Source organism: Brienomyrus brachyistius, chromosome 18 (genome assembly GCF_023856365.1).
Source record: "Brienomyrus brachyistius isolate T26 chromosome 18, BBRACH_0.4, whole genome shotgun sequence".
In the NCBI taxonomy this organism is placed as follows: domain Eukaryota; kingdom Metazoa; phylum Chordata; class Actinopteri; order Osteoglossiformes; family Mormyridae; genus Brienomyrus; species Brienomyrus brachyistius.
Window position 1 is genome coordinate 11,301,206 of NC_064550.1, and position 10,002 is coordinate 11,311,207.

Below are 10,002 nucleotides of genomic sequence, written 5' to 3' on the forward strand. Positions count from 1 at the left end.
TGTCTCTCTTTATCCCTCTCTTGCTCTCTCGCTTTCTCACTTTATCCAACTTCATGTCTCACAGACCATATGAGTTTTGCTACTGCATTCAGAAAAGACCTTAATAGGCCTGCTTAGGCCACAGGTAAAAAAATGAAAAAGAGAGATCAAGGGGTATCATGTTGAATGGTGCTGAATTACTTCACATTCTTGTCTTTAATATCACAATTCAGGTATTAAATGCCGAACCCTATCATGCACATTGGTGAAGCTATTTGTGAGTGACGTTTTGAGTGTGTAAGTGTACATGCATGTGTTTGTGCATGTGAATGTGATTAGTTATTAGTTATATAGCAGTGTGTGGATGTATGTGTATAACAAGGTGCAGATTTCTGTGTGAGTGAAAGCATGCTTGTGTACCAGGGTGTGTGTGTGTGTATGTGTGTGTGTGTGTGCCAGGGTACAGAAATGGGCAGAATATTGAGTATATCTCCACAGCCCACTCTAAAGTAGCAATAAAGCCCACTTAAACCACAATATTAAAAAAAAACAACTGGGGGAGAAGAGGAACGACTGAAGAAAGAACCACAAAATATTGGACTTTTTTCTTTCGCTTTTAAGTTAGAAAAAATACACATCTTAAAAGGTCCAAATGACCACTCAAATTGGATAGTGCATCATTTCCTGTCAGGCTGGAGAAAGCAACCAGGACAGCTATACTTCATCATTTTGGTGATTTAATACCAAAGAAATATATTAAAATAATAAAAAGAACGCAGAAATGCCCCGAATTTGCAGTGATAAATAGCCCACCCAGTCTTTATCCGATTAGCTGCGCTAACAGATATATTGCGTCCAGGATCCATGCAGACACCACGCGATTGTATTCCAATAAAAAGTTGCATATTAAATTCTGACACAGGGAGAGGGAGTGTGGACCTTCTGCTGTAAACCTTTGAGAATGAGAAGGAAGGACAGAGGGAGAAATGAAGGCAGAGAACAGACAAACTAAACCGATTAGAGGAAAAAGTCTTGCATAGTCAGCGAGATGCACTTCTAGCATGTAACACTGCGTACAGAGTCACAGCAGAATGCAACAGTGCATGTCATGTGCCACAGCATATAACACTGTGAGCAGTGTCACAGCAGTGTGCAGTACCCCAAAACGTCTTTCATAGACTGCAACACTGCACACACAGCATAGAACATTCAAAAGATATTTACAGTAACACGTAACACTGGAGAGAATTAAATCAGCAAATAATGCCGTGAATGCAGCTACCACTGGGATAATTGTTGTTGTTTTTTTAACCAGAGACATTAATCCTTAACCCATACTCTCTCTCTCTCTCCCACACACACACACACACACACACACAGAAAATGCTGCATTACATGGTATTATTGTTTTGTTGCCGGCAGTGTAATCAGTGTAGTTCTTGCTGCTGGTCTGGGAATGAGATATCTCTAATTGTTCTCAGACTCATCAGGAAGATTTTAATTAGAATTAATTAGCATGTTTGCTTATGCACATGCATGCAATTAAGTGATATTATTTTAACAATAGTTTAGTAAACAGAACACTCTCTTAATCACAAAAGAGTGCAGCACGTCTGAAAATAAATTAGGTTTTTCTAATTTAATGGATTAATGTTAATTGGTAATTAACAGCCTCTAATTAGAAGGGGAACACAAGCAATTTTTCCACAGATTCGGGGGGCCTGGATCCCACCTTTGCTCTGTGTGTGTAGATTTTGTATGTTCTGCTTGTGTTGCATGGTCTTCCTGCAGTTACAATGCATTCTTGCTGCAGTCCAAAGGCATCCATTTGGGTTAACTGGCATCTCTAGATTGACCATAGCTTGTAAGTGTGTGTAGAAGTTTGTACATGAATGCTCCCCGAAATGGGCAGGCATTGCAATGTGAGTTACTCCAGGTTTGTGCCCTGCACTGCCCTCGAATTGGTTCCATGCCCCCAAGACTTTGACCATGATAGACAGTTGGAAGATGGATGGATCGACGGATATTTCTTTTAGCAAGGAGTCGGTTTTTCTTTATGGATTGGGGAGCCATAGGTGGAGGAATGCACTAATAGCCGACCAGAGACACAAGAGCTCACTTTGCTCAGCCAGCTCTCATCACATGACTCATGGTCCACAAGTAACTATACACCATAAATCCAGAAGCAAAAACCTGCAACACACAGCAGAGCAGAAAGCCATTTATAAAGAGCCAACAAGCACTGGCAGTCGCTGCGTTACAGATCGACCTGATTCAGAGGAAACTGTGGTTAGGTTCTCATACGGCAGGCTAAGAGCAGGACAAGAGCGCCACCTGCAGTCTTGGTAGAGCAAAAATCAGAATAACACATTCACTCTCACTGGCTAAGCTTCCATTCAAGTATTCAATAGACTAAACAGTCTACAGTCTGTCATGCAACCGTTGTTCATGGTTTTTTCTGTTCTGTTTGTGGTCAGCAGATGTGGCAGTGGATTATGGGTAAGGAACTCCATTGCCGCGCCTGTCCAACCGTCATGCTCTATGCAGTTGTAATTCTTCTTTACTGTCCTTATTCTCCACAGCCCATACCTCCCTCTCACATCCAGTTATTATGCTTTTAATGTTTTTAATAAAGCACGAGTGATCATCTACATTTTCTTCCTTGGCTGCTCTCATTTTCTCTTGCAGTCTTTCCTTCTCGTTTCTCCCACTTCTCACCTGTGTATTCTGACCCCAAACCCATTCTGTCCTCCTCACTTTTTCATTCTATCAGTATGTTTCCTAAGGTTATGAGTGTTGGGATTTATTATTCTTGAATGTGCCTCTCTCTCTCTATCTCTCTCTCTCTCTCCCCCCCTTCTCCTCATTTGGCTAATCTATGAAACAATATGGAAGTATTTTAACCTCTTTAAAACCCCAACACCTCTAACCTTAGTATCCACTTGCTTCTTTTACCCCTGACTTTAAGCTCTCAGCACAAACACACACATATTATGTTTACAGAGCCTACCTGTTGATAGAACCATTTTAATGTTATTAAAATACATGTTCCCATGACTGTTTTTCACCAGCTCCAGTCTTCTTATGATTTTTTTTAAATAAAAATTAATCATTAACATGCACACTGTGAGAAACAGTGGCTTTGCACACTCTGATGCATAAGCAAAAGCAGTTTTTGATTCACTAGATTCAAGACAGTCATGACAACAGACAGAAGGAAATCGTCACAGCATTTTCTTTTGGTTAAAATTAATTTACAGTGAATACAGGAAGAGGTTATAACAGTCAAAGTTGGGGACGGACACTCATGTTTTAAATGACCATCGATCATGTAGCCATGTGTTAAAACATCCATCAATTCATCCATTTCCCAAACTGCTTATCCTACTGGGTCGCGGGGGGTCCAGAGCCTATCCCGGAAGCAATGGGCATCAGGCAGGGAACAACCCAGGATGGGGGGCCAGCCCATCGCAGGGCACACTCACACACCATTCACTCATACATGCACTCCTACGGGGAATTTAGCAAGTCCAATCAGCCTCAGCATGTCTTTTGACTGTGAAACCGGAGTACCCTGAGGAAACCCCACGACGACATGGGGTTGAGCATGCAAACTCCACACACATGTAACCCAGGCGGAGACTCGTACCCGGGTCTCAGAGGTGTGAGGCAACATTGCTAACCACTGCACCACCCCTTGTGGTAAAACAACGGATTTGTATTAATTTACCGATCAGACATGTACCCAGGTAGTGAAATTGCTTGTCTAAATGCCCCTTGAAAGCCTGTGTTCAGGACTGTGCCATAAGTCTTGGAGGTTTGTATGCATTTGTATGCAAGTGATCTCAGTACTATAGGTGTCTGACCCTTATCCACCATTATATCCCACCAGCAGGATTTTTGGCTTGTGGTTATATGGTATTTATTTACATTATACAGAACATGCTTATTAACTATTTGTATTGCTTGCAACTTGGTATTAGTGAATTTCAACAAATTTAACCCCACAATTTACAGAAAAACCAAGCCTTTCTCTCAGAATTGAGCCAGCATTGTTTTCTGTGGTAAACACCACCCCCTGCTGGAGAAACAAAGTACTTTCACAATGTGCCCACCAAAGTCTGGCAATGTACGACTCTAGTTTTAGCGCTATTAACACATTAATGTATTGTCTCATTGGACATTATGCGCATACATGCGAACATTCAAAAATTACTTAAAATTTGTCCGTGAAGAAATCTGGAAAACAATTTACTAGGCACTTTCACACCAAAGTTCTGGAACCTGCTCCAGATTTACAGGCCTCTGGGGCTCATATGGGAGTTTTACTTCCACAAAAATGTTCTGAATGCAGAATGAAAAATGACTGGTTTAGAGAGATAACGAATCAGATTGCAGAGGAGGTGTGTCCAACCAACTAAAGGAGGCGGGACCAAGACATCTGATTGATTGTTCTTACCTCTTCTACTTGCTTGGATTTGGGTAGATTCCAATTAATGGGCGCCGAGAGGTGAATTAACAAATGGGGGGGGGGAGCGGAAGGCGGAAAGGGCCAAATATTAAGGGCAACAAAACTAGGACAAACAAATGAACAGGAACCAAGGAGCAAGACAATAAACTGACTGAAATAGCTACACAAACGTTAAACCAGGAGAATTAAAAAAACAACAAACATTAGTTGAGAGTGGCCTCTGGCCAGCCTTGAACCCACAACCACAAAAGAGGAGCTGGGAATGTTAGCCAACCACTTACCCACACGGAAGAGGCAGTACACTAGGGACAAAGGAGCTACAAGATAGAGGAGGGAACAGGATGGCCAGCAACACCTGCTGGCCAAACGGGAACATGACACATAGGACAGGACAAGACAGACACCGATCCTGACAAAAAACTGTATCTGTGTCAATTTCCAAAGTCCTATGAATATTTATCAGAGCAAATCTGTTCAATCGTGTCTCTGTCAAACTGTTCTTCAGGTATGTCTTTAAATGTCTGAATGACCTTTCAGCCGACGCAGTCAAGGGGGGGGGGGTATCCTCAGGGGCACCTTATTGTGCTGTGAATGTTTGGTTTATGTCCACCGTCCATCTCAGAAAGGTGAACGAGTCAGAATTAGTTCGCTGCACCATCGTTGTGCAGTTAGTGTCCCAGCATGCATTGCGGGTTTATTATTATGCTCACAAGTGTTGTCTATTAATGTTGTTGTTCATGTGGGACGTTCGGCACATGTGAGATCTTCTTGTACGCCGTGATCTGTTTTATACTTACGTTTTGTGAATTTCCCCGTAACGGTTTTCAGGAACGCAGGATACCAGCAGGCCAAGTTTGCCATTTACCGCAGTGACTTTACAGAGAAACCAGTCAGACATGGTTTATAAGAAGTGGACTTGGCAACTGTGCCCACCTTGTGCCGCTGCTTGCGCACACTATGTGTGTATTTGGCGTACAGGTGAACATGCTGCTGATCTCTATCCCTGATTATGCAGACAGATTGATTGTTTGATCCTGAGGGAAATTTAGGCACTTTGCATATGCAGCATTAAAGGGCCCCTATTTTGCTCATCTTCACTGCTCAAGATTTTATTTTTGGGTTCTACTAGAATAGATTTACATGCTTTGATGTTACAAGGTCACATTACGTTTCTCATACTGTGCATTTCTATTCAGTCCGTCTATAACTGTTTATATGAAACGGTCCATTAGAGCTTGAAACCCCACCCCTGATAAACCCAGTGTGCTCTGATTGGTCAGTTTGGCGGATACTTCTGCCCCTGTCTTGCAGTCTGCACGCAGGTCGACGGCCAATAAAGATTATGTTTCAAGGTGACCTCAGAAGGTTATGAAAGTAAGGGCTAGAATTGCAGCGAGGCATTTCAGGCAGATTAGAGAAGAGTGGGGTTTGGTGTGAGAGTTCCTACCTTTGGCGTGTACTTTGGGCCTTGAGACTTTGCAGACTGTTTGCATGCATATAAAGTTATATAACATGGTAACAGGAAGGGAAAAACCCAGAAAATCATAACAGGGTCCCCTTATGTTCAGTACTGGTACTACCTTGAGTTTCTGCACTTTTGTAACTAATGCCAGTGCCTCCCTTTGTCACTTCCTAAAAATAGATTGATTGATGGATTGATTGTTCGATCCCGGGGGAAATTTAGGAACTATGCATATGCAGTCTTAAAGGGGCCCTATTGTACTCATTTTCACTATTCAAAATGTTATTTTTGGGTTCTCCTAGAATAGATTTATATGCTTCAATGTTCCAAAAACACATCACGTTTTTCAAACTTTACATCTCTATTCAGTCTGTCTATGACTATCTGAAGCGCTCCATTCAAGCCCCACCCCTGATGAGCTCAGTGTGCTGTGATTGGTCAGCTTGCCCTGTATTTCCCATCCCTGTCTTGCAGTTTGCATGCAGGTAGGTGGCCAATAAGGATTGTGCTATGAGGTGACCTAACCATGTCATGGAAGAAGGGCTGGAATTCCAACAAGACATTTCAGTCAGAGAAGAGTGGGTTTTTGGTGTTAGAGTTCCTACCTTTGGCGTGTACTTTGGGCTTTGAGACTTTGCAGACTGTTTACATGCACATAAAGCTATATAACATGGTAACAGAAAGGGGAAAACTATAATTGGTCCCTTTAAGTTCAGTACTGGTACTACCTTGAGTTTCTGCACTTTTGTAACTAATGTCAATCCCTCCTTTTGTCAGTTCCTGTTGCCACACTGTGGTTCTGGGTGAACGTGACTGTAAACGTGTACAGACTGTACAGTGATGAAGTGTGACACGATATTTGTGCTTCTGAAGTTCCAAGGATGAATGTTTATATTAAATTAAGATCCTTGTTTTCACTGTTAGCCCAATGCACTAGCAAGTCATTAACACACAAAGCAATACGCTTCCTCCTAAAAGACTAGAAAACACATCGGATAAAATGCTTATTTTTTTATTGATTTGTTTTTTTTCTGATGATAGCAAAGTGTTTTATATCAGTTGCAATTGACAGTGAAAGTAGGAAAGGTTACAGATTAGAACTGGACAGTAAAAATAAATGATGAATTCGAGGAATGGGGCTGAGGAAAAAGACTGGTATGGGCAAGGATTCAAAATCATTAGCACTAGGCAGGCGTGGTTGTAGATTTCAGTATTCTTGTGTGGAGGGATGGGTATGTTGCTTGATAAAAGTTAGGTAGTCGGGGACATTGGCAAAGTATGCCGGGAATTCTTTCCCATTGCAACCTCTTACAAAGTTCGCAATTCCAGCCTGAACCCATTTGTTTTTAACGAAACACATCAGAGGCCCGCCTGAGTCTCCCTGAGAACATAAGCACACACACTGCTTACACATTTGTTCTCTTTCCAGTGTTATAAACAGCTATAACTGCTACTTCTTCTATTCTGGCTTAAAATTCATTACATTCTACATGAGGATTGCATGGATACAGTAATAGGACAAGCTACATTTCCTTAAATAATCTTACCTTATACACGAGTTTTCCAAATGCACCGGCACAAATAAATCTCTTCTCGTTACACTTGCTTGCAGAAGCAAGCGGAATATTGAGTTCCTGCAGTGTCCTTGGAGGCTGTAAATTGGCTACAAAAAGATAAAATGCTGTATGTCATATGAAGTCCATTTGCACTGCATTACAAAAGGGGTGTTAGATTGTTCTAGAAAAAATAGCAGCAGGGGGTGTATAAGGTGTTGAAGAAAGATATAAGATAGACTTGAATAAAGATGGAGTGGAAGGAGCTGAGCAGGGTTCAGAGATTTAGAAATGTGTGTCACCTACAGGACAGTCAGGTCACATAGACTTAGGACATTATGGAGCAGCATTTACAAACAGTATCTGATTGGAGGAAAATATGACAGAACATGATGGATAAGTATCATGAGCAAACAGAACAAACAAAGCATGTAACATTTGGTCATGTGACCGGCCTTTTTAAAAGGGCAACTGCTCTGGGAGACAATCAGAGGTGGTCAAAGGGAGACTTTTGGGGTTTCTTGGGGAAATCTAGCATTCAAATGACACCCAGTTGGCATGTGTTAGCTGGATTCATAAGCCTCATCATTCTCCCAACATAGTTGAAGTATATGGAAATTACTGGAAAATGTAACAGCAGGGAAGGCTGTCCTGATAAACACAGGGTGTAATATCTACTGATTGTTTCTGGATTCATTTAAGGATACAGGGTTACTTTTAGCTGTATTTTCGTAGCCTTTACTGTCAATTTTTATTATCAATAAACAGACAGAAATAATACAGGATGGGATATATGACAAGACACAGTAGAACACACACATAATGTACTGCAGCAGACTCACTGTCACATCCTGTCATTCCCCAGCCAATCGCAACGCAGTTTGACTGAGGACCAAAGGAATCAGAGGATTGTGGCAAAATGACAGGTTTTATGTAGCGGGAATAGATGATATTTCTGTCCACATTCACCAGGGCAACATCATTGTCTGGAAACATGTACTGAGGATGAATGATCACTCTGCTAAAGGTATACTTGGCTTCATTTGGAGACGGTTGCTCCAGCTTGTATGCTCCCAGCCTCACATAGGACTTTGCAAGGATCAAATCTGATCTGAATAAGAAAACCAAAAAACATGTGACATTTTTTAGCAATTTTGTTTGAAAAGAAGCTTTTTGACTTCATAGTGGTATTCTAACTTTTTACAGGATTAGTAAAATATTTTCAGCTTAATACAATTTCATCAATTTAAAAATGAGCTTACTTTGCAACGCAGTGGGCAGCAGTCAGGATCCATCTGTTATTGATGACAGATCCACCACAAGATGAGACTGTGTTAGGGATTTTAACATGTAGGTAGGCCATCCAGGGCCAGGCCCCCTCCTTAGCATCATGACCTCCGATGACTGAACTCTTCAACTCTTCCATCCTGGATCCTGAATAACAGCCAGCAGAGTTTTCTCAATGCTAACTGGACTAATTTTTTGGTAATATTTAGACGAAGCTATGTTTGTTACAAGCTGCTCCTACTTCACATGTGAAATGAAGACTAAACTGAGCTTGCGCAGAGTATGTTTTGCGATTTGTACCTTGTTATTCGTTTGAGAAATAGACTTTGTGAGAACTAACACGTTACAATCATCTGTGGTCTCCCCTACATTATATTGATGCATTGCTATATCGTCTCTTGAAAATTAGGCTGAAACACTAGAATCCCTTTCATTCAAGAGAGTAAAGTATTGTGTTACAATGTACAAAATACTTCATCATTAATGTTTTTGTTGATGATGTCTTACTGTGCGTAATCGATCGATTAAACTTTACCACATGCATCTACACGAGAAACACGCTATGTACTGGTCTGCGGATGGTTCACTGTTATCCACACTTTTGGCTATTCGCAGTATGTCTTGGACGGTATCAGCTGTCGATGCAGGGGGACTACTGTGTCTTTGCTTAATTATACAATTTTGCCATTAACTACACTACCTAAATTTTTTAATGGATAAAGAAAAATTCCCCCAAAAAATACTGTTTGGCAGAGAAGGGAACTGAAGTACAAAGTATCAATTGGTTAAGACCCACAAAAGTTCTTACCTGCAACAGCATTCAGCAGCAGGACCACAGGCAGAAACACCCAACCCGCCATATTCACCATCTCTGGACAGCTGACTGATTAACACTCTGCCTAACTAATAGTACGAGGGATTTACAGCCACAATTTCACCGATGGCTCCTCACAGCCCCTGACCCAGAGCGGTCCTTCTTATAGGCGCAGTGGCATGCCACCAGCTTTCAGTTTCATCATGACAAACCACACTGGGGTTTAACATAACAAACTCGGGTCACACCCCCCACCGCCAGATAGGATCATATCCACAGATAGCATGAGAAACAGAACCACATTTTGAAAGGATGACTAGAAGACACAGAGACTTTTTTTGAATGGGAGTTGGGTTTACCAGAAAGTTAGGGTGCAATAGGAGAAGAACCATTTAGGCATCATCTAGAGTGCAAATGCAGAGAAGTAAAACGGCAT

General features: G+C 41.5%; 1 protein-coding gene across 1 annotated transcript; it reads right to left on the reverse strand.

Moving 5' to 3' along the window:
- Nucleotides 1–6,908: 6,908 nt before the first annotated feature.
- LOC125712769 (serine protease 27-like) lies at nt 6,909–9,729 on the reverse strand. Its single transcript, XM_048983197.1, has 5 exons — nt 9,561–9,729; nt 8,728–8,899; nt 8,308–8,576; nt 7,460–7,575; nt 6,909–7,293 (listed from the first exon to the last, which is right to left on the reverse strand). Exons 1-5 carry the CDS (start codon nt 9,619–9,621, stop codon nt 7,120–7,122), a joined length of 792 nt encoding a protein of 263 aa, XP_048839154.1. The 5' UTR covers nt 9,622–9,729; the 3' UTR covers nt 6,909–7,119.
- Nucleotides 9,730–10,002: the final 273 nt, after the last annotated feature.